Source organism: Colossoma macropomum, unplaced genomic scaffold (genome assembly GCF_904425465.1).
Source record: "Colossoma macropomum unplaced genomic scaffold, Colossoma_macropomum, whole genome shotgun sequence".
Taxonomy (NCBI): domain Eukaryota; kingdom Metazoa; phylum Chordata; class Actinopteri; order Characiformes; family Serrasalmidae; genus Colossoma; species Colossoma macropomum.
In genome coordinates, this window is record NW_023494793.1 from 42331999 (window position 1) to 42359848 (window position 27850).

Consider the following 27850-nt stretch of genomic DNA (forward strand, 5'->3'; position numbering starts at 1 on the left):
TTTCAGGGCTAAAATATTTGTCATTTTGTGATTGTTGCAGCAGCAGCTGGGGAGTTTCAACAGCTATAGAGTCAGTGAATCAATAGCTCTGCTCCAAATCGCTCCTTTTTACAGAACTAGTGCACTAGATAGTGTGTCGACACTGTTATAGTGTGGTTAGGTTCACTCTAGTGAAAAGTGAATGAGTTCATTGTCAGTCAAAGAGTCACTGAGTCAGTCAGTCAGTGAACATGTGAATGAGTGAGTCAATCGGCCTTTCCCAAACTTATCACTCCCCATTAGCACGTCGCTATGAAGTGTCGCTTCGTCTGAAGTTGTGGAGGGCTCTTGGTGGAGGGTATAATTACTCAGGGAAATCTTCGTAAACTGTTGGCTCTTGCCGATCCACCGTAAGGAGGAGGCTGCCATCACCATGGCTACAGATAGCCACTTCTAGCTGTGTAGTCATCATGTGCTGCCTTAGTGCTTTAGCATTTTCGAGAGGCAGGGTGAGAGCGTCTGGAGCATCTGTGATATCCTGCAGACTAAACAATTAACATATGCAATGTAATAAACTGCGCTTGAATTCATCCATATGGAAGAAAAATATATGTATATATATATATTTGCTCATATTAAAATATGTAATTAACACATACAATATATTAGCACTATATGTGATGTCTTAAAATAAATGTCCTTAATAGATTTAACCGTCTATTTTGAATATTTAAATATTTGAATACATGCTCATATAGTCATATGAAAAAGTCTGAATAATCAAATGACATGCTTTGTTGATTTTCTTAATGATAAAAATGAACACATCCTCTACAGGCAACACACTGTTCTGCAAAATTTAGTGCACAATTTCTATTAATTTGCTAAATTTGGCATAAAAACACAAAAAACATGAAATATAAAATGTGCCATAACACTCACATTCACATTTTATGTTCTCTTTTTCCCTAAATATATCAAATTCAGCAGATAAACAGTAACTGTGCATTAAAATATGCAGAAAATATCACTTAGTTTTACAAATCAGAACGTCAATTGACCAGGGCTGCCTAAACTCTACTACCCAAAACCACCAGTGAACCTACATGTGTCTTCGTGTGTTTTATATGGAATGTTGATGATGATAAAACAGTGGAAATAAGTTTTCTTTGGGCACTATTTTGCCTCACAATGTCCTGCATATGTCCTTCCACCATGAATGGATTCTAAAAATACAGTATGGTCACAAAACTATCCTAATACAGTGACTCAGACATCAGGCAGCACATGAAGCTATTTCAAGTAATGGCCTTCTGTGAAGCAGCTTATAGAGGCATTAAACACTTTGGACGTCTGGTTTTTATCACCATCACTGTAACAATTCTGACTGCGATTCTAATTTTCCCTAGAACCGAGAAAAACTAAACCACTCTGAATGACTCTGTTTGCATCCTAACCATTTAAATACGCAGAAATATGGCAACATCAGTGGAAATCTTTAAATGGCAACACTAATTAATTTGGGATGTCACTCATCCCAGAATGGCACAAATGGACGTAATAGGAGTGAATAGGGGCTGAAACAAGAATGGGCCTAGGAGTCTGTGAGTCACCAGCCCCGTTAGTGGTCCAGCAAAAAGGCTAGAAGCCAGACTGGCAGTGGGTCAGACTCCTAACAGCATCTATTGGCTTCGTTTGCGCTCCGCTATTAGTCACGCTCACAGGAGCGACGTTGCCTGCAGTCGTGAAGTTGAGCTGCTTCGTGATCATGCGAGAGTAAGGAACAGCCTGCCAAGACCACACACAATAAACACAAAGATGCTTGTTTTTCCACGCTGCGGGAAGAGAGTCTCACACTGACCTTTCCCGTGGGTTTGTTGCTAGGCGGAAGTGGGCCTAGACTCTAATGTAAATGAGTAAATGAACTGTAAACACATGGATCCTTATCTCACATCCCTTTGAACTGGGACGTCAGAGCGATATCCAAAATCGAGGGTTTGAAGTTCAGTCTGGCACAGTCTGATGATAATGAGCTTTCAGTTCATGTTCTTTACAATGGACACTTCCACAGAAATGGCCTGTCACAGTTTTGGCAGTGCAGTGCCACCTGCTGGCCACAAAAGCATCAGACTAGATAAGCTGCCCAAAGGCGAAGCAATTTCACTCCTGCAGTTCCAACTCTCTTCCAACACACACGATCCAGATATCAGGTTCTTCTGGAGCGTCTGAATCTGAGCAGAGCAAGGCTTGTTAAACAGGGGCGGATTTAGTGATTCTGGGGCTCCAGGCAGAGGACAGGAATGGGGCCCCCCGGATACACATTTTAAATTAGTTGAGGCTCTGGGCTCCAGCATGATTCAGCCATCTACACTGTAACAAAACGACATCTTAGCAACTGGAATTATCTTAAATATAGCCTATCTAATATTTCTCATTTTGAGATTGTTGCAAGAATATTAAAAATCGCAGCAACTCCAATCTGTCTCCTGAATGTGACTGCTGCACCATTTAAGGTGGAATGAGAAAATTTGAACAAGAAGCTGAGGTGCTGGAATGTGACTGCTGCACCATTTAAGGTGGAATGGGAAAATTCGAACAAGAAGGTGGGGCGTCTGAATGTGACTGTTGCACCATTTAAGGTGGAATGGGAAAATGCGAACAAGAAGCTGAGGTGCTGGTATGTAACTGCTGCACCATTTAAGGTGGAACAGGAAAATTAGAACAAGAAGCTGGGGCGCCTGAATGTAGCTGCTGTGCCATTTAAGGTGGAATGGGAAAATTCAAACAAGAACCCGGGTCGCCTGAATGTGACTGCTGCATCATTTAAGGTGGAACGGAAAAATTCGAACAAGAAGCTGATGTACTAGAATGTGACTGCTGCACCATTTAAGGTGGAACGGGAAAATTCAAACAAGAAGGTGGGCGCCTGAATGTGACTTGTGCACCATTTAAGGTGGAACGGGAAACTCTAACAAGAAGCTGAGGTGCTGGAATGTGACTGCTGCACTATTTAAGGTGGAATGGGAAAATTTGAACAAGAACCCAGGTCACCTGAATGTGACTTCTGCACCATTTAGGGTGGAACAGGAAAATTCGAACAAGAAGCTGAGGAGCTGGAATGTGACTGCTGCACCATTTAAGGTGGAATGGGAAAATTTGAACACAAAGCTGAGGGGCTGGTATGTAGCTGCTGCACCAATTAAGGTGGAATGGGAAAATTCGAACAAGAACCCAGGTCGCCTAAATGTGACTGCTGCACCATTTAAGGTGGAACGGGAAAATTCGAACAAGAAGCTGAGGTGCTGGAATGTGACTGCTGCACCATTTAAGGTGGAATGGGAAAATTCGAACAAGAACCCAGGTCGCCTAAATGTGACTGCTGCACCATTTAAGGTGAAACAGGAAAATTCGAACAAGAAGCCGAGGCGCCTGAATGTGACTGTTGTACCATTTAAGGTGGAATGGGAAAATTCAGCTTCATCGAGAGTTGAATGGCATGAAGAGGGATGAGGAGGTTGACCTGTTTATGCTCATGTTTGGGATAGCAACTGGTTAGCTTCATAGCAGCAATTGAAGCTACAGTTTGCAAACCCACAAAAGCACAAAGATCTAAAAAAAGCAAGTTTTCTAGATATTTAATGACAGATGATGTGAACGCAAACCATAGTTGACATTCCAGTAAGACTCTCTATGAAACATACCAAAACAAGACGTAGTACATTGACCCCTGTACATTACTGGGAAAGACATTAGGCTTGTTTGACTTAACGCAAGCCTGCAGGGTCCAACAGCACTTGGGTTGGTACAATGGGTTCGGCCATAATGCCACCAAGAATGTAAGTGTGAAAGCGTGACATAAAAATTCACTTCTTTCCACATTTTTCTTAATAGCCTCTTTCTGCAGGCCCCCTAGTGACCTTTCTGCTGGTGGAGTGGAAGTGGAAATCAGCTTGCATGGTTCAATTAATATATTCAAATAAGATACTGTTTATTGTTTACATGTTATGACTGTGTTGAGCTGCTAGCGAGCAATGTGGGGCGAAAGAGGAGGGGTGAGAACCCCCAGCTGTGAAAAACAGTTCACACCTTTCCACAAAGATGGCCATGCCAAGATAAAACTTCAGTTTTCTTCATATCAAACAGTCTTGCACAACCGGCACAATAAACAAACAGCAAATAAACACAACAAATACTTCTAGAAATGTTGACTTGCTTGCTCACCTACAAAAGATGAAAATCAAGCTCTCTTCTGGTTTTGTAAATCATACACATTTCCATCAAAATATATTCCGTCAAGGTTACTGAAGGAACAAATGCCTAGTTAAAGTGCTGTGAAAAATGAGTTAGCATGTAGTGCACAATTGGGTAATTAATATGCATGTAAACACAGCGTTGCTGCCACCTGCACACTTACAAATGATTTGTTTCCTGTGTTTTAAGACCGCACATCTTTACAAATGTTACCATGACGATCTGAGGCGTTTTAAGGGTCTTCTGAGTGAGCGTGTCAGAGCGTATGAGTCTGAAGCTCCCTTTAAAATGCCAATTTTGAACCCACCATGTCGACAACCCAATTTCCCTCCTAATAAATGTCTGCTCTAATTATGTGATGGCAATGACATTTCTGAATCGCTCTTGGTGAAAATGGTTAAGAATGAATAAACCCCTTAAAAATGTCACCAAATGTCTGCCTAATGAACAACAATACAGATCCCAATCAGAGCTCATTTAGCAGAAAAACAACAGGATTTTGAAAAGTTTTTGGACAAACAGAAACACTAGCTTTTAACATTTCTACATCATTCAAAAATACCAACTGCTCTTCACCGACTGCCAAAATTTCATCAAGAATGGACCAATGGAAATGCTCCAAAACTGGTCTCAATAAAATCTCGTAACATTTTCATACATTAAAAGTTAAGAACTTTTTCTTCTTCTGTAAAATTACCTTTTCTTCAGATTGTTCTGACAGGGATGAGATGGTGCAGTTGCAGAGAAACTGTACTTGCATGAAAGTATAAGTACTCTTTAAGTATTTTAACCAATTTAAAGGTCAAATGATGGATCCAAAATATACTTCAGTGAAAGTCAAAATGTACCAACATTTAAACATACTCAAGCATACAAAAGCAAAAAGAAAGTACAGTTGGGGGACACAACGAACTGTAAGGAAATAAGCCACATCATAAATGTGCAAAATGAGCAATTATTTTGAGACAGTTCATATTTTTGACACTTTGCTGCCAGGAACAGAGAAAACTCCACATATTTCCATAGATATTTATTTAGAACTGAAGCTCAGATAATAGTAAAAGTGTCATATTGTGCTCTAAACCAGATCCATAAACCTGCACCACCTTAATGAAGAGCTGGATATAGTTTGAGTGTATTGAGAGACGTTGTGGGGATTTATTCACAGAAAAGATTTGGGTGACTATTGACTTCTAGTGTTAGCAACGTTAGCCTCACAGCTCCCTAAAGAAACAATATTTAGACATCAAAGAAATCTTGGGTGACCTATTACATCTGGGGTAAGTGAAAACTTGATTCGCCAAACCATATTTCGCACAAATTTTCTAAATGGACCATTCCACGAATTAGCAGTAGTAAGATAAACATATATAAAATCATAATTTATTACTTTCTGTTGGGAGGTTTCTGTCCCAAACCCTAACCTCTAAATTTACAATCGTGAACTTTTCCGAACATTTATGTATTTAAACATCTTTTTGATTTCTTGTTAAGTGAAGTTGAATTACTGGAGTAAAGAGTTAACTATTAAGAGTTGTAGTCTGTAGGTGGAGACTTATTTTAATCATGCCCCTGCATTTGAGAGCAGGAAGTGAGACTGCAAGTCCCTCATGGCCTCATATTAAGCAGTTAGATCTCATTGTTTTGAAGTAAATGTGTTCCAAAGTCTAAAAATCAGTGTGGAACATTAAGAATTGTCACTACTGAAACACATTTTCTGTAGTAAGTAAACTTTTTTGTATTTTAATGAAAAATATGTTGATTTTAAGTTTTTAAAAGCTGTGTTTGCTGGTCATGTACTGGCTACGTTTTTGAGTTCTGCTTAAAATGAGCTAAAATTGTCACTACCGAAACAGTCACTACTAAAACATTTGATACAGTTTCAGTAGTGTTATGACTGTCCCAAATTATCCATATATATATATTTATTATAATTAAAAATAATATATAAAGTTACAATTTTGAAAAACAAGAAGAGAAATGTCCTGGCTTTTGAGATTTGTAGTGTTCAATTTCAATAATACAAGTAACAATAAAAGTACAAAAAAAAAATGCAAATCTTCCAAATAACACGTGTTTGATAGCAACGTTAGCCTTGTAGCTCCAGTGCTGAAACTATAAAGAAGGAAGATTTGGACTCAAACATGTCTTGGGCGACTGACTGCATCTGGAAAAGTGGAAAATGTATATAACATTAACTTTTGCTACTTTGAAACTACTCTAGCTGATGTCATCAGCCGTTATTCATCAAGCTGATGAATATCAAAATCAGTCAGAACGCACATCCCTACAATCCAGGCTAGACGGGATTAATGAAAAGAAAGACACAGAGAAAGAGCATTGAGGTGGTTTATTAGCGTAAGAAAAGTCCACAGCACACAGTCTCCATGCTTTAGTGACAGTCAGTAAGTTCAGCTGCAGGACATGTTTGTTTATCCTCGACTGTCCCCTCTCCCTCTTGTTTATGTGCATCTACGTGTCTGTTTTCACTGTATTTTTTTCGCGTGGTTGGTTTGAGAAGCATGCATGTGACTGTCTGGTTGATGGAGAGTGTACAGGGCACTCATTAGCGCCCCCCTCGTGTGCACTGTGGAAGTGCACCAACATCGAGGCTGTGTTCATGCAGATAGTCCACTTAAATTACATTTAAGCACTGAAGTTATGGACACTTAAGGGGACATAGCCTTTAATGACCCCATTCAGGTGCACAGTCTGCTAAATAAAAGGAGATACGCCATCTCTTCTGAACAAAAGATGGCTCTTTTCATTTTTTTTATCTATTCACTTTCGGAAAAGGAAACAAATATCCCAAAGTCATTGCTTAGTCAACAAATCTGGAGCAAAATACTGAGATTCGGTTCACAGTATCTTCGTCTTCATCATCCTCATCCTTGCCGTCGCAGAAATTCACACACCAAAAAAGCAAAAGTCAAATCACTTACATCAAATTCGGAAACCAAGCTAAAACGTTGTCACAAAAACAAACAAACAAACAAACAAACTGACAAATAATATTTATATAAAAAAGAGACCAGTGCTGGCTAAATATGTTCTCTACAACTTTACAAAATGCAAATAAATTCCTCTTTGTGCTTTATTCACAGATGTGTGTTTGCTGGGTGAAAAGCAAACGTATTGTTTCCTGTTTTTCCTTCGTTTTGGTTTTTGTATGCGCGCTTTTCCAGAGTGGCCCATTATTTCAGCCTGCTTATGTCTTGAGGGGGAAGAAGAGATTAACTCTCCTGGATTTCAAAGAAAGAGAAAGAAAAAGAGAGAGAAAAAGCAGCCCTGTAGCCTCGGGCTGTCCGGACACTGTATTCACAAACAGGCTTTTAATTAGAGGCTGGAGAATGAGGGCCCTTGTGAAATGTGTGTTCTGGACAGGACGGCTTTTGTTGGAGATAGGGGCCGTTTTTAACAGCTTCTCGGACCCCCCATTTAATGCTCCACTGGCTGGAACTACTTAAAAAAACATTAAACTGGAAACCCTCTTTCTTTTTATTTGCTTTGGAGTAAATTAACCTGCTTTCAGACGCTGCTGGGTCTTGAAGACTCAGCCTGCTGGAGCGCTGCATTAGCGATAGTTCTGGCGTTGATCAATACTATGACTTTTTTTTATATATCAAACTGAGACAGGGAGGTTGATTGTGTTGGTTTATGCCTCTTAAACCAAACTGCAGATTTGTATTGCGCCAATAAAATGTTACAATCTTCATCTGACATGCTCACGTTTTAAAGGGCTGCATTTTTCTTGTATTGTATTTCTCATTTAAGCTGTTTCTGAGGTCCATTTATAATGTTTATGTGGCTTTATGTACCAAAAACGAGGTTTTCGAACCTTTCTTTATGTCTCAGAATTAAACAGGCCGTTTTTGTTACTGTGCATTTAAGACTGATGTATATTAGCTCTGTTCTGATTGGCTGTCCTCCATTCAAAAATCATTCCGGGCTGAAACACTGCTTATAACTTCATCATGAGTGGGCGGAGCTAAACTGTAGTAGGCGGAATAGGTGGATATAGGTCATTATTCTAAAAGGGGTTGTTTTCTGACATCACAAAAAGAGTAAATTCAAAAATTTTAAATGTTTATTAATATATGGACTGTGACAACGTTTAACAACGTTTAAATACTACATCAAACTCTTTTATTTCTAAAAAGTGAGGGAAACTAGGTTTTTTTCAAGATTAGGGCCCTTTAAAAACATACAACGTTTAAAATGTAAAGCATTCCTGGATTTGAGAACCCTATTACTGAAATGACAAATACAATTTTGATCATTTAATTATTATATTTAATTTTGTTTTTGTATCATTTTACATTATTTTTATAAATACAACTTTAAATTAATACAAGTCTAAAAATGGAACTTTCCTCCTCCTGTATCCTTCACGAGATGCGTCTAACAGGGTTTGGAAGTGGTGTTAATTTGAAAAAGTGACTGCAAGTTGGGCTAAAAACAGTACAATCACTGTTTTCCACAATATGGATCTAACAGGGTTTGGAAACGGTGCTAATTTGAAAAGCAAGTGCTGCTGCAAGTTTGTGAATGATTTTAGCAGACCAGCTGACTGGATGGCTTCCACAGTGGCGACGTGGCTCACGTGACCCCACGGGCAGGGAGGTTAATCATATTATCACGTGTGCTGCACTGGACATTTGCGCTGGTTTGGCTCGGTTTCGGATGAGGCCTCTTTGCTCACTCTGTCTGCGCTCTTTTGCCTCAGGACTCGCTGGCAGGTCTTAATGCAATTGCATCACCAAACAGGGCAGTGCAGAGAGAGAGGCAGAGACAGAGAGGTTAACAGAAAGAAGGAGAAAGAGACTGAAAGAGATAGAGAGAGACAGAAGGGGAGAGAAGGAGAGGGGGAGAGAGAGACATAGATAGAGCGGAGAGAGAGAGAGACTAAGGGGAAAAAGGCAGGAGAAGAGAAAGAGGGAAGAGAGAAAGAGAGGGATAGAGAGAGAGAGAGAGAGAGAGAGAGAGAGAGAGAGGATGTGTCTCTCAGGATTTCTTCTAGGTCTCATCACCACATTAAAAGCTGAAATGTACTCAGCCCTAATCAGGCGTGTCACGTGTAGTAGTACAGCAATAGAGAAAGAGAAAGAGAAAGAGAGAGAGAGAGAGAGAGAGAGAGAGAGAGAGAGAGAGAGAGCGCGTGGCTAGGTAACAGGGTTGCCAACCATCCATTAATTTGCAAAATTTTCAAATGTACAATTTACAAAAATTTACAAACAAAACAATCTAAATTTCATCTTCTCTAAATTTGTAATTTTCATTATTATTATTTTTTAACAGTAAACAGAAATCAGTCTCATCAGTAAAACCATGAGTGTAGGTTGCCGACCCGGTCGAGTGCGCAGACGAGAGTCTCTACATCACAGGGTCACGTTACGGGTTTTCAGTAAGTGCTGTTTGGGCAATTTATGCACCTACAGACACACAAACTCAATTCCTAAAATTATAGAATTGCAGTCAAACGTTTGGGTGCCCCGTGATCACATTCCATGTTGTGTTGTTTTTCCAAGTGAAAATAAGTGAACACAACACACTTCTGCACATTTTAATAGCTGAATTTAACACATTGGGAACAAAAAAAAATACTTACAGTGTGGCCAGTGTGAAAGTGAGGGCAGAGTTTATGTTTACATTTATATGTAATTTTTTCCAATATGCTAAACTCAATAATGCCATATTTGTGTTCTCAGTAGGAGGATGTGTTCACTTATTTTCACTTAGAAAATCAACAAAGATGTGGAATTTGACTCTGCAAGTCTCAGGCACCTAAGCACATCATTTGTAATGTAATACGTGAGTATATAACTACTACTATACTACTATACTATAACTAATAAGATATTACCTGGATCAATGTAATGATAGATTGATTAGCCAAACTATGTAGAATATTAATGTTTTTCTGAGCAAATAAAAGCATCATATATATATATATATATATATATATATATATATATATATATATATCTCCATTATTCATGATGAGTGGACCGAAAGAAACAGCCCAGAATTACTTAGGGAAAAATGAAACAACAGAAATGAAGAAGCACTACAGAGGTCACAAAAATGCAACAAAAAGACAGGTGCTCCTGGGGCATGGGTGCAGAAAACTGAATGGTTCCATGCTGGGACCCCAAAAACGTATCCATCTGCCTCCACAAGGCATGTGCAAAATAAATCCCAGAGCAAAGAAATCCCGGGCACACCGTCCTTAGGAAAAGCCTTTATTGAAACATGGTAATAAGTATGAAAGTGTGCCAACGCGTTGCAGCCTTCTCAGGCCTTCATCAGGACACAGAACAACGGCATGTCCACTTTTCCTAAGGACGGTGTGCCCGGGATTTCTTTGCTCTGGGATTTATTTTGCACATGCCTTGTGGAGGCGGATTGGATACTTTTTTGGGGGGTTTTGCCTCTCCCACCATGGAACCATTTCTTTTTTACTTGGGAAAAAGTCTGGTTCCATTGACTTACATTAAAAATATAGTATGTTTTTTCCTTCTCCTGTTAAGTTATGATTTTGGAGATACGAGGTTTTGTTCTGACAGCAGTGATGTATATATACTTTCTTTACACTCACATTGCATCATTAATTTAATGTTTAATGTAGTACGTTAATTTACTTGGATGTTACTGCTTTCAGACTATAAATTCAATAATCAGTGGAGGAGCAGACAGAACAGACTAAAACAATCAAATGTACAGTTTGGAATGAACAAAGAATCTCTATCACACACAAACATTCTCACTCACAGATAGCAGGGGACTGTCTCAGACTTGAGTGTTGACTCTTAGTGCATCCAATATATCATGTGCTTACACTTCATTACACTCTTTTACTGCTCGAGCAGCTCCCCCCATCACATTAACACATAAAAATAAGCCCCCCTCCACCCCCAACCCCCACGCACATTCTCCTGCGATTCCCCATCTCTCCAAGAACACTAACACTGCGGCACATGATGTCGAAGATGACTATAGGCAGTGACGGTAACACAAGACCGGCCCCTGCATTAACTTCACTGATTCGATCTTATCTGACAGTCTGCACAAATAGCACTCTCTCTCTCTCCCTCCCTCTCTTTCTCTCTCCCCCTCTCTCGTTCCTCTGGCCTCAGCACAACACAGGGGTCATAAACGGGCAAATAAACATAACTGCAAATGCACCAGGAGCGCTACTGCCCTCTGTGGGTCATTTGGGCCATTATTCATAGTGGAATGTCAGAGAAGGTTCAGAGATGAAACAGATAAAAAAAAAAGTTGTGAGAAAGAAATGCAAAAAAGCAGCGCCGACTCCTGAAACAAACAAACATACAGGGCGAAGATAAGCCGAGGCAAATGAAGGGCCAAGCTGGCGTCTAGATGTCTGCCTGCTTTCCTCATTTTCCATCCAAACGTGTCCAACTGTCTGGCATGTGGTTGCCCTAGTGCAGTGGTCCGTACAATATTTTCACACCAGGCACAACCTCAACTAGTCTGAAGGCAAAGGTATATTTGCCAGGTATAATCATTTAACATAGGGTTTTTATGAGCCTACATTGCTGATGTTAGCAGAAATCCACTGTTTTTTTTTTTAAATTTCAGCAAAATTTTGTGGTTGAGATGAATAAACAAGGTACTTCAGAGTGGTTTGGTGTGAAATGGTAGATTGTAGAGATTCCTTTACGAGACTGTAGAGGTGTCTTTACAGTGGTGGTGATAGGAACCAGGGGTCGCCATGACTACAACACAAATATAGACATTTTATTTACTATCCAGAACCACCAGTGAACCTACACGAGTCTTCTGAGTTTATATGGAATGTTGATGGTTAAATAGTGGAAAATCTGAGTAAGACTTTATTTGGGGTGGTACTTTGTAGATGATCAATAAACTCTTAAAAGATTATCAGTAGTGAAGCACTGAATACACTGAAGTAAATATCTTGTAGATGTTCTGTTGATACATTACTTACATTAAGTAGATGTGTTGTTAATATGTTACTTCCACTGCACAAAACCTAACCTTACCCAACCTTACCCAAATCCTAAACCTCACCCTGGGCCTAATCCTAACCCTAACCTTAACCTCAACCTAAAACCTAATCCTAACCCTCACCCTGGCCCTAATCCTAAGCCTCATATGTTTTTGACATTTTGACTCTGTTGAGTGTTTGTTTCATTTAAAAGAACCACTCTAAATAAAGTGTCACTAAAACCTGAAAAGATACGTTTTCTTTGGGCACCACTTTACCTTCCAAAGCCTGGCATGTACCCCTCCAACATGAACAGACTTTAGGCCAACAATTTTCCTCAAAACGATCATAAAACAAAGTTTCAGGCATCCGGCAGTGTATTCATAACCATTTCATGTAGCTGCTTTCTGTTAAGAAGCTTTTAGAGGCATTAATCTATTCAGACATCTGGTTCCTATCACCACAACTGTGAATAATTCTGACATTCAAACTATATCTTAACCATTTAAATTTGGAAACATTAGCGAAATTCCCCTCCGATGCTAACTAGGCTGACTTAGCCACTGTTGCCTAGCTAATGCTGAAACTTCAGCTTCAAAGTAAACTACATGTAAAAGGGAGGGTTAATTTGTCATGGCAATTTTTGGTTTCAATTAAATTTGTGTTGAATTTAAATTGCCAACATTGATCCAGACTTCCATTCCTCATTCCTATAACTTAGGAATAAGTTAGGAATAATAACGCAAACATTTTGCATCGTCTTCCGTATCTGAATAAGAATTAATCGAATATCTAAAGTTAATTGTGTTATGTTACAAGATTATGTTACGGCACTACAATGCACCCCCTGCCTGTACTTGTGGACAACTGCCTTAGCGTCTAAGATCTTTGCCGGGCGCAGCATTCTTCTGGCCCCTCATTGATATTCCTGAACCGGGCCAGTGGCAGGGTTTCTGTGAAGGCCTGACTCTTTAACGGCTGTTTGTTTGGGATGGGCCAGTCTGGCTGGGCGGCACAAAGAGCCTCAGTGTCCCCGAGCCTCGTCCAAACGCAACTCCCCAGTGGCAGAGACAGAGAGAGAGAGAAGGAAAGATAGAGCGCTATGGCCAAGCTCACATTTCACTCTGCAGAAAGAGGGAGGTCAAACCAGGCAGGCTAGGGGAGAGAGAGATGGAGAGAGCGAGGGAGACAGACAGTGAAAGAGAGAGGGAGGTCAGGTCAGCGAAGCAGAAAGAAAAAGAGAGAGAAGGAGACAGACAGGAGATAGAGAGAGGAGGAGACAGACTCTTACAAAGGGCCTCAGTGTTTCTAGTCAGCAGCAAACACACATCAGAAACAGTTATGCTGGGATTCGCAAACACAAACCGAATGGGTCCACCCGCATTTAATATTATTACTTTCGTTATTAATATTATTATTCTTAAATCGTCCCAATGTGCTGGATCCCAACGTTTCCCTGCTGTCTGCAGCCTTCTGCTGCCACAGCAACGACGCGATCGATTCCACGATTGTTGGCAAACGCTCTTCGCTTCCGTTCACCCACACACAGTCTGATAGAAAACGCACACAGGTCTTTAGACATAAAGTCACATGGCAGTTGTCTTTTGATTGCTTCCTAACACAGAGAAAAAAGGAGGGCTGTAAAGGGGGGGAGGGAGAGTCAGTTGACATCAGATCAGGCTCTCTGAGTATCTCCAGTGTCGGTAGACTCCTTGCTCTTTAAGTCCTTGAGGTTTATCCAGACTCATCTCAGATTTTGTGACGGCTTGGAGCCCTCCAGCACTCTTCGTATCACATACACTCGCATACGTGTCTGCTGACCACAGTAAAACCCACAAAACAGAATGAAGGGCTGGAAAAAGCAGGGAAAGCCGTCACGTCCACCGAGTCAGCTGAGAGAGACTTTCTGCAAATGCTCAAATGCTACTGTTTGCTGGACAGTCAACCTAGCAGTTCACAGTATACCGATATTAATTGATTCGTTTACTCCCTGGTTCCTAAAGAGTTGCCTTCAGTCGCTTATCGGCCAAGAGGCAACAGAGGCCGCCAATGTACTAAGTGCTAAAGGTTGTGGGGAAGCTTTAGGGAAAGTTCCACTCCATCTTCTAACTCTCTGTTTCTTTCTCTCTCTGTGCTGAACTTTCTTTTACAGTTTTCCCAGTGGTGGTGTTAGGATGTTTTGGAGACTTTTGGAGACACTGGATGGCAGTGAGAGAGTTTGGGCAAGTAGGAAGTCACGGCAGGAGAGAGAAGTCCAAATTTGAGTCTGAGTCTCTGGGGCGATGGCAGTCCGAAGGACAAAATCAAGGCCTCACTGTCCATTGGCAGTGCGCTCGCTTGCATTCTTACCCAAGCTGAAGTGGCTGTAGTCCTGCAGCTCGCTGTGCCCCCTAGTGGAGTGGAGAGAGGGCCGAACCAAGGATGCATTGGTACGCGGCTGTACAGGGTAGTGGTGATGGTGGTGGTGTCCACTAGGTGTGCCGTTGTTGCTGTTGAAGTTGAAGCCATTGTGGGTCCAGCGCGGAGGATCGCCATAATCTGATTGTGTTGTGGGTGCTGAAACCACCCTCCTGCGGTCGGGCGAATCTTGAGGTGTAGCAGGGCGATAATCACCAGCGGAATTACGGGTTGCAGGGGCTGAACAACGCCCACTTTGCTCTCTCTGGATGGGAGGGTGAGATAGTATCAGATAGCGCTGCCTCTCAGTGTGTGGGGCGACGTCACCCGGATCATCTTGTCGCCCTCCGTTGCTGCCCTGGAGGTAATCAGAGCTCAGGTACAAAACGGCGGTGTTAGCTGGCCCAGTCTGGGTGATAAAGGTCTGGCTCTGGTCCCAGTCGGAGTCCGGGAGGTGGACGTTGGGCGTGGGACGTTTCTGTTGCAGTGGGGTCTGCTCTGGGGTTGGCAGCCCTGGGTCCATCTCTCCAGACTTGGGCCATCCGTTGGTGAAGAGGTTTTCAACCTGAGAGTGAGGTCTTTCGCTAATCCTCGTCACGCTAATCACGGAACCGCTGCGTCTGTGTCCCAGCATGCTCTGCTCCTTGTCGCCCTTGCGCCGCCCAGCAGGGCCGGACCCTCCTCCTCTGGTGCGTTGGCGGTGCTTGACTGTCATGATCCAGCAAACCATCAGGCCAGAGAGCGCCGCCCCAGTGGCAAACGCTGAAGCTGCAGACAAAACCAGTAGGTTGACGGACACCAGGCCGTCAGGCTCCTCCACATAACTCTCCTGCAGGAGACCTGAGCACACACAAACACAGAAAAACAAGAAAAATACTCAGTAAAAAAACAAGAACACAGTCATAACCAACTGAGAGTCATTAAACAAAGTCATAACCAACTGAGCGCCGTTACTGACTTCACCTTCTTTTTATCGGTCTCAAAAAGCTGAGTCATTTATTTCTCAGTAGGGGGGGTGGAATGTGTAGGAGAGAAGCTAAGCCATTGGTGCAGGGACTAATTATGCTCATTAGCTAAAGTGTATGGTAATTTTAATAGCTGTAATAACTGTCTTCCTGATTGAAAGTATCACTGTGCCTCCACTTGCCTCGCAACATTAACTCTCCTGTGGAAAATTTCTGCTGCGGAATAACTCGGGAACTGCCAAACTTCTAAACTGTATTTACATGTGGAAAAAGTTCTGTTTATTATGAACAGGTGAACACATGCGAAGGCCATCGAGGCAGGTTAGCACAAAGCTGCCTTTCGTCTTGAAACCGGCAAAACGTTTAAGCTCTGGGAAGAGTAGAGCTAAATTATTAATGGGGGTTGAATGGAGAGTGCAAATCCTGACAGAATGAATCAATTACACAAATATCAGAACAGTGCATCTCTGTAGTCCAGGAACTAGAGATGTATATCAACAGAACTGAACAGAGACGGAGAGAGAAAAAGAACAAGAAAGAGAGGTCAACTCTCTGCATGCTGCCCTGCCTGTAAGCCGGTGCCAAAAGATATTCATTAAATCTGTTAAATCCCAGCAAAAGCTAAACAGATAAACGTCATCAGCACAGATTTTTCCCGGCAACAACCATTACAGCCAACGGTACAGAACACACACGGCCTTAAAAACAAACACCCTTTTATTGTCTGACAAAACCTGCTTTAATGGAGACGAATAGCAGCAATTATACTCAGGTGAAAACCAACTGGCTGGCTTTTAGCTGAGGCTTTCTCGTCCAACTGCTTTATTCACAGACATAAAACAAAGAGAGAGGGAAGCCCTACATAAACAAATATCTCAGATTATATCAGTGTCCCACTGGTGGACCAAAAGTATCAGAGAGTTACTGTATGTTAAGACGTTACAGGTAACAATAATGATGATTTACTGTGCAGGTGTATGTAGCGAATGTATATTTAAAGCAACACGTACTGCTTCTCATCTTTAGCGGGAATAATTATATTAAAATAACAAAACAAAAAAATATAATGGCAAACACTCACTGGCCACTTTATTAGAAACACCTACCTTGTAGTTCCACTCACTGACCACTTTATTAGAAACACCTACCTTGTGTTTTCACTCACTGGCCACTTTATTAGAAACACCTACCTTGTGCTTCCACTCATTGGCCACTTTATTAGAAACACCTGCCTTCTACTTCCACTCACTTGCCACTTTATTAGAAACACCTACCTTTTGCTTCCACTCACTGGCCACTTTATTAGAAACACCTACCTTGTGTTTCCACTCACCGACACTGCTAGGTTGAGAGCGGACCACCGCCCAAAAATATCCAGACAAGAGTGGCTCTGTGGTCAGGAACTGACCCCTGATGAAGGACCAGAGGATGGCTAACACAAACTGTGCATCAACAAATGAGCTGCAGTCTCTAACTGTGTACCAGTAAGGTGGAGCTACAAGAGAGGAGTTTCTAATAAATATGTATTAACAAATATCTTTTGATATTTTTTGTCTTAGTAACAGTGAATGCAGGTTCCCAAGGTGGGCTGCTTTGTCTTTTCTTGATGTTTGTTTTTGGAACTGGGACAATAACAGAGGATTTGGAGCAGTAGGGCATTGTCCACGGGGCCAAGGATTGATTGAAGGTGTGTGTGAAGACAGCAGCTAGGACAAGCCTGACCAGGATAGAAAAAAATTACCATTTTAAGGGGAAAATGTTGTTCTCACTCACTGATATTCAGAGACGCTCTTCGAGTGTTCATGGTTCTATACAGAACTACTAAAGAAGCCTTGAAGAACCATCTTTAAGAGTGTATAGTATAGAGATGTGTAAGGTAAGAACACAGTGCATCCTGTAAGAATACAGTTTAGCGTGTATAATGTAAGAATGTAATAGAGTGTAGAGTGTTCAGCTATTGTATATAGTCTTTAGTGTAAAAATATAATATTTTGTATAGTGTGAGAATATCGTTGCTCTCCAAAGAAAAAAAATGTATCCCCACACTGTAACTTTACAGTAGAAGGCAAAAATGTTCTTAAGTTGTAAAGTAAGTTAATTTAAAGACATTTTACTCAAAGTCATCCTGGAGCATTTCTATTGGTCCATCGATCATGAAATTTCCACGTAATGTGAAAGACAGCTGCCATGTTCAAATGATGTAGAAAAATGAACAAAAATTTCATTTTTGTTTTTTTAGAGAGCAACAATATAGTATTTATCAGGGGTCGGCAACATGCTGCTCCAGCTCCGCATGTGGCTCTTTTACTGCCCTGTTGTGGCTCCACAGCAGAATCAGATTTGTAGGTAAAAATAAAATAATCCTCCTTTACAGTAAAATAAAGCTCTGCTGATCGTTCAACACAGTTTAACAATAAATGGTCTTAAACTCTGGAGTTAATGTAGAACTGCTAATTCACCCTTTAACCCTGAAGATCAGCACAGACTGCTGGTCACCATAGCAACACAGACAACAGTCTTGCCTAGCTTGTAGCTAACGAAAAGGCAAAGAGAGAGATTTAAGACAAACATTAATATTTCGGTGGCGCATTTATAATCACTCCAGCTGGTTTCCTGATACGTTTAATCTGCAAGGAGAAACTGACAAACACTAAACAGTTGCGAAGCTGAAGTCAGATTCTTGTTCTCCAGCTTCTCATTTGAATTTATCCATTCCACCTTAAATGGTGCCGGCTGCACTACTCAAGGTGGAATGGGAAAATCAGAACAAGAAGCTGACGAATGAGAAGCGACTTCAGACTCATTAGAAATCAAACGTTGAGAGATATTTTAAAAGAAACTCTTCCATTTTTGGAAAAGTTTCCTGTTGGAGATGTGAGAAACGTGGCTATAGCTGAGCTAAAGATTAAAGCCCAGCAAAGTAAATAGTTTTGTTTGTATTGTAAATCAGCACATACTGAGACATATTTGCAGCCAAGATGGTAAAATGGACATAAAATGTTGTGGCTCCCAAGGTGGTACCCCTGATATATAGAGTACAGTGTAAAACCCATATGCCAAACACAAGGCCCGATGTACTTTATTGTCGCTGTCTAAAAAAACAAAAACTCTTTTTTTTGTTCTTTTTTCTACCATCCTATCTGGCACGCGAAATTATACTGATTTTCTATCAACATTTCACAACACCCTGCACCACAATGCGCAGCATACACTGTACACCCCACCCCCCTCCCCCAACAGCAATCTATGGGACTGAGGTCACACCTCTATGTTCAAGAGAAGAAGTAGGTTTATAAGACCAACCTCCTGAAGACATTTTTTTTATATATATTTTAAGTTTTATGTTATGTAAGGTTTATAACAAGTGCCTATATTTGCTGTTGACGTTTTACCATATTCTACAGTCCAGGTTACGGATAAATAAAAACATGTTTTCTGGCCCCTGATTTGTTGAGATTTTTTAATCTGGTCCTTTTAGTGGTTTACTTTGACACCCCTGGTGGAGGAGAGAGGTGCACAGAGCCTGAACTGAAACACGGGGCCTGTTTTCGCCCTTGCTGTAACCTCTTCAGTTATGCTGATGTGTATATTTCCTTTAGGAGGAACGAGTAACGTTAGCCAAAGATCTATTCAACAACTTCCTGGATTCAGTCACATTCAGTCAGAGTCTATTCATCAGCCGGATGTCTTTTCAGCTTATCTATTCCCCGCTGGTGTCTTTCACTCCTCATATCTCTGGCTTCTGTCTCTCTTTATTTGTGCATCTGTCCCTCTCCCGTCCTATCTCTGCCTCGTCTTTTTTTATTCAGGCTCATATCTCCCTCTCACTCTCTCTCCCTCTCTCCCTTTCTCTCTTTCTCTCTCTCTCTCATTATTTGCTCACATCCTCATATCTGCTCTGCTCTTTTTCCAACCTTTCTCGTTCTGTATGTGCCAGTCGTGCACTCTCTTTCTCTAACCTTTTCTTTCTTTATTAGTGAATATGTCCTGCTCTCTCTCTCTCTCTCTATCTCTATCTCTCTCTCTTTCTCTGTGGATGAGGCTCTGAATTTTGCAATTCTGCTGGCTCATTTTCTCCAATGCACTGCCTCTTGAAGTGAAAACATGAAAGATCTTTCTTTCGGCTCAAATTTGATCAAATAAGACAAATGCAAATGGAAGCGTTTTAATGACTTGACAGCCCTAATATAGGAGTAACACATTACGAAACTCAATGTGCCGCATTTCAACAATCTGATTGGCTGCCGTCCAGCGAAACTGGCTTAATTTGCATAATGCTACAAAAACTTTTTCTTCACTCTCGTATTTGTGCATGACAGCCACCTGTCTCCATGCACTGCAAAATGTGATATCTTAGCAATAGACTATCTGAGATATCTTAGCAAATCATCTTAAATATCAGCTATTTGGGTTCATGAGTGGCACAGCCGTCTAAGCGTTGGCCCTGTCATCAGAAGATCGCGAGTCTGATCCCTGGTGATGCTACAGCCGTCCGTCTCTGGGTGGGTAGGATGGCCCCCCCATCTCCCCCCATCACTCAGTGCGATGCTAGTCAGCGCATGTGTCTGTTAGCTGATGTAACAGAACTGGCAGCTGGCACTTTCCTCAGAGCACGTTCTGTGGAGCTTCACAGGTCTCAGAGGAAGCCTGTGTTAGCCTTCGCCCTACTAGCGCTGGTCGTATGGTGCGATTGGGATAGTCCTAACTAACAGTTGGAACTGGAGACGACTAAATTGGGAAAAAAAATTCTCCTGAGATCGTCATAAGAAACGTCATATGAAAAAACATTCAGCTTATTACTTGATGCTCTTACTCGTCTTAAGCTTTATCAGAAGAAATTCTATTATTCTTTTGGCAAAAGCATTGATGGTAAACAGTGGTAAATCAGATCAAATTTCAAGGCAGATTACTCAGCAAAAAAATACTGTAAATGGATGATTATCGTATACAATTTACAAAATATTAAACAACTTGAAATCATTTATATAACATTTGAAAATACTTGTTAGTGAAAAAAAGAATTTTCGCTGTCAAAGAACTGTAAAATTGAGCATTTCAATGCTCAATTTTAAAGCCCATTTTTTTAATGCATGTAAATAAACCACATATAGCGTATTTTAACACTGCTGTTTGTAAATTTACAGAAATAGAGTGTAAATTCACAACAACAAAATCACCTTCATTTCACATTTGCATATAGTTTAGTGGTTGTTATTGTCATTATTATAGCAAAATACTGGGTGTCAGAATAACTAGTTGAACTAGTGAAAGTGCTGAATTACAGTAAAAGGCAGCATTTCTAATAAATGAAATGACTGCAATTTACAGATGTTCTACAGATTTTTTTACAGTGCAGATTAAAATCTACATCACATAGGTTTTTATTGTATTAAAGAAACACAAATGATTAAAATGAAAAGTGATTCCTTTTAAACTTTTGAACGGTAGTGTAATTTTGTTTGTTTAAGAAATAATGTAACAGTAAATGTAACCCGACAGAACCACCCAGACCCTCCCGGGAAAAACAAGGAATGAGGGTTTACTTGTAAAGGGTTTGACAATAACCATAGCCAGTAAACAGGCGTAGGTCAAATCCAAAACAGACAAAATACAGAAAAAGACAAACATAACAAAGATGTGATCAGGCAGCCAAAATCCAAAACAAGTCAAAAAAATCCAAAAACAAGGTCAAGTTAACGAAAAGACAAGAGAGAAAACCGGAAACGCTCAGTAGCTCCACTCAGAGAAGTAACACCTCATACAGAATCCAGTCTAAAACTCGGACTTATAAACTAAACTAAGACTAGTCCCATGACAAACAGAGCAGGCGAAACAGATCAGTAATCAGGTGATTGAGAAAGGTGATTGGTGGATTACAGAGTTTCAGGGGGTTCTGGGAAATGGAGTCCTGGGGTGAGTCGTAGCCAGAGGGATGTATGACAGTAAATTTTGCTGGTTTGAAGAATGATGGTTTGGAACGAGCGACATCACATGCATTTCATGCTTAAATGGTTCTTTGCATGGTGAAAACTTTTAAAACAGGTTTGTTTTATGTAGCCCCAAAAAGGGTCAATCATGTAACAGTAGCAGAACCCTTTTTGGTACTATATAGAACCATTTTCCAAAAAGTTCTATACACAACACATTCTCCATTATTCTGAAGAACCAATCCACCATGCAAAGAACCACTTAAGCATGCCAATGGTTCTTTGAGTGTTCATGGTTCTACACAGATCCCTTGAAGAACCATCTTTTGTCTGAAGAACGATCTTTTGTAAATCTATCACTTTAAAATTCTCTCTGTTTGAGATTTCAGCAGTCTGTGGATGAGTCCTGTCTCTCCTCCGTGGCAGACAGACATTCAGACAGCCCCAGCGGTGTGTCTGACCGTTAGACCGTCAGCAATAAGAACCCCACCATCTAGAGCAGCCCTGTCCATCCCTCTCTCTCCAGCCTGCTCTGCACCTCCTTCACCAGTTCAGTGAATTCGCTGCACAAGGACACCTCAGCCCCGTCCACACCGCCGCCTCAGGCACCGCTCGTCCACTCTGTCCATCCACCGGTGCTGCATCCAGCAGCGAGAGACCAACAGAGCTCGGTGTTCAAGGTGACTGAGCATCAGTGGAGAGATGCACGGATGAGTGTGTTTATGTCACAGCTTTGTTTTCCTCTCTTTTTTCTTCTCTGCAACACTTTTGTTTATTTCACTGTGAACAGAGTCCCGCTGGACATGTCACTCACAGAACCAGGCTGTGTGTATGAATTATAAAACATATGAATAAATAAATAAATGATATTATATAGGAAGCAGAGGTATTTATCTGAAATTTGAAGGAGATGTGTGGGTCTGTGCATGTATTTGTCTCTTTGTGGGGACCAGGTCCTCCAGTCTGATGAAAACATGAACAATTACTAGTTTTAAAAAAACTCTTGTTCCTCTGAAAAACACAGCTTTTACCTGAGAAAGTAAAAGAGGCCAATGCCTGTGTTGCTACAGTACAGTTCAATGTTGAGTATTTTGGTCTCTCCCCATTCAAAGAGAGAGGTCTGGTCTTGTATAGCTGGAAATAACTGTCCGGCAGCATTGCAAAGGAGGCCACTGAGTGAACAGACTTTTCTATAAGGACTTTGACAAAATTCATTAACTGATCATTTACAGTCAGCAAACTGGGCTGTACTATATGAGTTGGTGCTGATTTGCAATGTTCATCTGTATGTTCTTGTGTTTATGCATGGATTTATTAAAGCAATAAGCCACCTGAAGCCGTGCATTACTGCGATTTTATCACGGGGAAGGGTGTTGTTAGGCACGACGCGCAGTGGCCAGCATAAAACATGATAAAATACAGTTTTAAATAGTTTTTCAGGAAATAAAAGGTATTATTAATAATAATCAACTTAAACAAGTATTTCACTAAGAAATGTAGTTCCTTTAGTGTATGGTATCGTTGCCAAGCAATCATGGATGCTGAATGAGGAGAAGAATGTTCGGTCACCCATCACTATACACTGCGGTCATTTAATGAACTTTTAACTTTTTGTCGTATAACAGTGAACATTTGATAACACGGCACTGTTTAATGCAAAAACTTTCGCTTTATAAGGACTTTTTGGTCACCAAATTACCACCGCAAGTCTTATTTAGCACCAGTCCAGGCCCCTCTTCTCACGCTGGGGCTGAATCTCAAATGGCTCCGTGCTCCCTACATAGTGCACTACATAGGAGTTTAAATACTGGGTCCTGCAGCCCAACAGAGCAAAATACAGCTAAGAAACAGTCATTTGGGATTCAGACACATCCACACTCGATACATGATGCACTGTTTGGCTGTAGAGCCTAGAATTTCTAAAGATCCATAGCTAGCACACTATTTAGGGAGTATGGAGCCGTTTGGGATTCAGCCTGGGTTTGACGCGACTTCTGACTGAAACACGGACATTTGAAGTGTGTAAAACATTCAAGTAACATTTTTTAACTGTTTTTACTGCTGTTTTACAGTGGATCATACTGTAAGTACTTTAATTCAAGCCTGTAATATTAATGATGGAGTTGTTTAGCTTGTTTGCTGTCTGTTGGCTTGCTGACCAGCCTAGTTCCAGTTAAGAACATAAGCTGTCAGCCGCTCAGTTTGAACAGAACCGGGTTCTTATTTCGTCAGTACACTCGGTGGTCCATGTGAGCAGCATGAGAGTCAAAGATTATTCCAATAACAGCACAAGGGTTTTTCCGTGCTGTGGCGCAGTGATGCCGGGTTTCATTAGTTGTGAGGCGTCATGGGTGAGCATATCTTGTGGATTTTACAACGGCTTCGAACGCAGCTCAGCCAATCAGGTTTTAAGACCAGAACTCTCCGTTTTATAAATATCATTAGCCCACAGTAACATTACAAGCCCACCAATAGTTCTGCCGACTCTCCTGATTGCCCACTCCAGCACTGGCTTCCTGTGCTTTAACTTTAATAGCCTCCAAACGACAGAACAGTGATGACACATCCCCATAAAACATGGCCTTTACTCAGGGCTGAAAACATCATTCTTATTCAGAAATACTACATTTATGTATGTGTGCGGTTCAAAGCTCCATTTAAACCTCGCTGTCTGTGTCCATATGTGATTTTAGCACTCCATCGCTGATGGGCCCTCTGATGGAAATAACCCAGAACGCACTGTCCTTTCACCTTAACGAGAAAGCCGCTTTAAAACGTCCGCCTGTCTGGAGGGCTGCAATATTCCCCACACTTTCTCTCCGTCGCTCTCTGCCCCTCGCTCCCTCTTTTCTCTCTCTTCTCCCCTCACTCTCTCTCCGAATGTGTTTTCCTCTTTTCACCCAACAGACACGACTCGAGCGGCTGATGAATGGAGTCTGGCCATTAGGGAGCCGTGCCTTTGTGACCAATCCGCTTTGTCCCGATGGCTCAGGCAAACAAAACACAAAACACATGCGGGACGGAGGGATGGAGGGATGGAGAGAGCGGATGAGGGTGTATCTCACGCTTCCCTCGTTCTCCCTTTGTTCTTTTTCACCCGTTGGTTCCCGACGGGCCGTCCCGATCCCCCCTCTGTTCTCGGCTCAGTTATTAAAGCTTAATGGAGGCCGAGCCGGACTGCCACACTGCCGGACAGCTCCGAGCTCCAATTACCACCACCGACACACACACACACACACACACACACACACACTCACACACACACAGACAACATGGCAGGAGAACTCTCGTTAGAGTGGCTCATGAAAGCTGCAGGTTCAGAGCCGACAGAAGCAGCACCCTGGGACCAACCGGCATGTAGCCATCAAAAGTTTGGGAACACCTAGCTTGTTAAAATGTGTTTTTTTTTAAAGGATCTGTATTGTAGACTTGCAAACACGAATTTAAAAACCCTGGTCAAATTACATGCTTTGTTGATTTTCTAAGTAAAAATAAGTTAACACATCCTTAAATTTGAACAATGAATGATGAACAATTTCTATTTTTTTAAAGAGTTTATCATATTAAAAACAAAACAAAACAAAACAAAAAATAAAATATAAAATGTGCCTTAACATTTGTACAGGTCACTGAATGTTAAATTCAGTAAATAAACAGTGACTGTGTATTAAAATGTGCTCTATAGAGGACGTGTTAACATATTTTCACTTAAAAAACACATCTAGTGCAACTGAAGCACAGATTAAAATGGAAGCATTAAAATATCACTGTTTCAAGAGTGTTTTTAAGGGTTAATTCAAAAAACAAATTCTCCACAAAGGGGAGCTATACTCAAATCACTTTTGTGTGCATCACTGAAAGGGAGGATCTCACGAATGGATGTATGTCTGTAGTTACACAGGGCATGTATTTGAAGTACAATTACATGTAAAAACTGTGGATCTATTAATAAACAAATGTGTATAAATAAAAAGGTTTTGTTTAACTAACAGATTAGTCCAATAATTAGACTCTTCCACAGGATGAAGTCGAAGGGAACGTTCGAATAAAAAAATATACAGCTAGAATTTCTGAGACAAGCTTGATATACGGCAAATGTGTAACTATGGCTGCGTTCACACAGCAGGTAAAAGTGGCCCAAATCTGATTTTCTCACCAAATCAGATTTTTTTGTTTGGCTGTTCAGATTATCTTTTAAATGTGATCTGTATGCGACATCAGTCTGAACAGATCAGCTCCTAAACTGACCCTCATGCGCTAAAGATCAGAGCGTCACGCTGCTTCACGGCTCATCCAGAGGAAAACAATCACGACCGCCAACGAACGCCAGTCGCTCCCGGAGGATCAGCTTCATCTTCACCAGCATCACAGGAGCCATCATGAAGCTTCACTGACCGACAGCTGGGCTCATCACCCAGAATGTGTTGGAGCCGTAAAAAGGGCGCGGTCACTTCTTTGGTTCGCGTCCTCGGACTCTTTAAACTCTGCTTTCAGACTTTTAACTGTTCTTTGACGCTGCAGCCTCGTTCTCCTGCGGCCGCGTTTGGACATTTCTTTAGAAATCTAATTTTTTGTAGAGAAACATCAGCCTAAATGTTTATGAGTCTCAGCAGCGCGAAATTATGACGATTGTGGAGCTGGATTGACGTAAAAGTCACATGAATTCCGATCCGGCTGTTCAGACAGAGTCGCATTGCCTCATATCGGACACATATTGGATTTCAGTACCACATATGAAAGCGTCTCAAATCAGAATTAATAATGTCAGATTCTCTGTGTTTATCTGTTCACACTGACACACAGACACACATCTGTGTCACCTATGAAGAAAAAGATCAGATTTGGGCCACTTTTACCTGCTGTGTGAATAAAGCCTTAGTGCTGGCTTAAATATTAAAAACCCGTAGGGGAAGTAAAAACACCTTTCATTGGTTTGGCCTTTAAAAAATCAACAGATCACTTGATCAAGTGTGAAAATAATCACTAAATTACTGGATTACACATAATCAATAGTGACAGTCTGAAATTATTGCAAACTAAGAGAAAATGCTTTTCTGCATTAAAAAGGTTCTGAAAATGTAGGTGTGAATGTATGTATGTGTGTCACCTGCTGGTTGCTAATCTCTGCTCCATCTCTCTCTCTCTCCCTCTCTCCTCCCTGTCCCTCGTGCCTGCTCTCCTCTTTCTGTCACATCTTTTCACTCTTTCATCTTCCACTGACGCCCTGTCTCACAGGACACACTCGTTCTTTCCCTCACTCCATCACTCTCCTCCCCCCTCCTTTAGCCTTCTCTTTGTGCTCTCTTTCTACTCTCTCATCTCTTTCTCCCTCTTTTCTTTTCCTCTGTATCGCTCCATCTGTCTCTCTTTGAATCTCTTTTTTACTTTTTTCTCTCTGTCTGTGTCTCTCTGTCACGCTACATGCATGCTTCTCTATCTTACTGTGTCTCTTTTCCACTTTTTGTCACTCTCTTAGATTTGCCCTGAACTGACTCGCCACTCAACTTAGATTTGCCCTTAACTGACCTGCGATTCGACTCAGACTCACCCTTAACCAACTCTCCACTCGACTCAGGCTTGCCCTTAGATGACTCACTCTTAATTGACTCTCCATTCGACTCAGACCTGCCCTTAACTGACCCGCCACTCGACTCAGACTCGCCCTTAACTGACCTACCACGTGACTCTGACTCACCCTTAACTAACTCTCCACTTGACTCAGACTTGCCCTTAGCTGACCCGCTTTTAATTGACACTCCATTCAACTCAGACTCACCCTTAACTGACACTCCATTCAACTCAGACTCGCCCTTAACTGACTCTCCACTCGACTCAGCCTTGCCCTTAACTGACTCGCCACTCTGCTCCAACTTGTCCATAACTCACTCGCTTCTTGACTCAGACTTGTCCTTAACTGACTCACCCTCAACTGACTTGCCACTAAACTCAGGCTCACCCTCAAGTGACTCTCCACTCAACTCAGACTCGCCCCTAACTAACTTGCCACTCGACTCAGAGTCGCCCTTAACTGACTTGCCACTCAACTCAGCCTCGCCCTTAACTGACTCGCCACTCAACTCAGAGTCAGCCTAAAACTGACTCGCAACTCAACTCTGACTTGCCCTTAACTGACTCACCACTCGACTCTGATTCGCCCCTCAACTCTGTCTCACCCTTAACTGACTTGCCACTCAACCGATTAAATAAACAGCACCAACCTTAAAGACTGGAAGTATTTCTAATATGAAAGATTCGTTATAAAAAGCCTGTTTTTTAGTAGGGTTTACTTCTGTACAATGCAATTTCTGCAGCCAACAACAAGACTAACCTAAAATCTTCTTCGGTTCTTGCATGAAGCA

At 41.4% G+C, this 27850-nt stretch overlaps 1 protein-coding gene across 1 annotated transcript in view; it reads right to left on the bottom strand.

Annotated features, from left to right (window-relative positions):
* Positions 1-12338: 12338 nt before the first annotated feature.
* Positions 12339-27850, bottom strand: part of sema6bb (sema domain, transmembrane domain (TM), and cytoplasmic domain, (semaphorin) 6Bb) — a 224698-nt gene continuing 209186 nt past the window's right edge. The window contains exon 17 of the mRNA XM_036579602.1: positions 12339-15439. Within this exon, the coding sequence (XP_036435495.1) occupies positions 14514-15439 (926 nt within the window). The 3' untranslated portion in view covers positions 12339-14513. The remainder of the gene's footprint in view (positions 15440-27850) is intronic.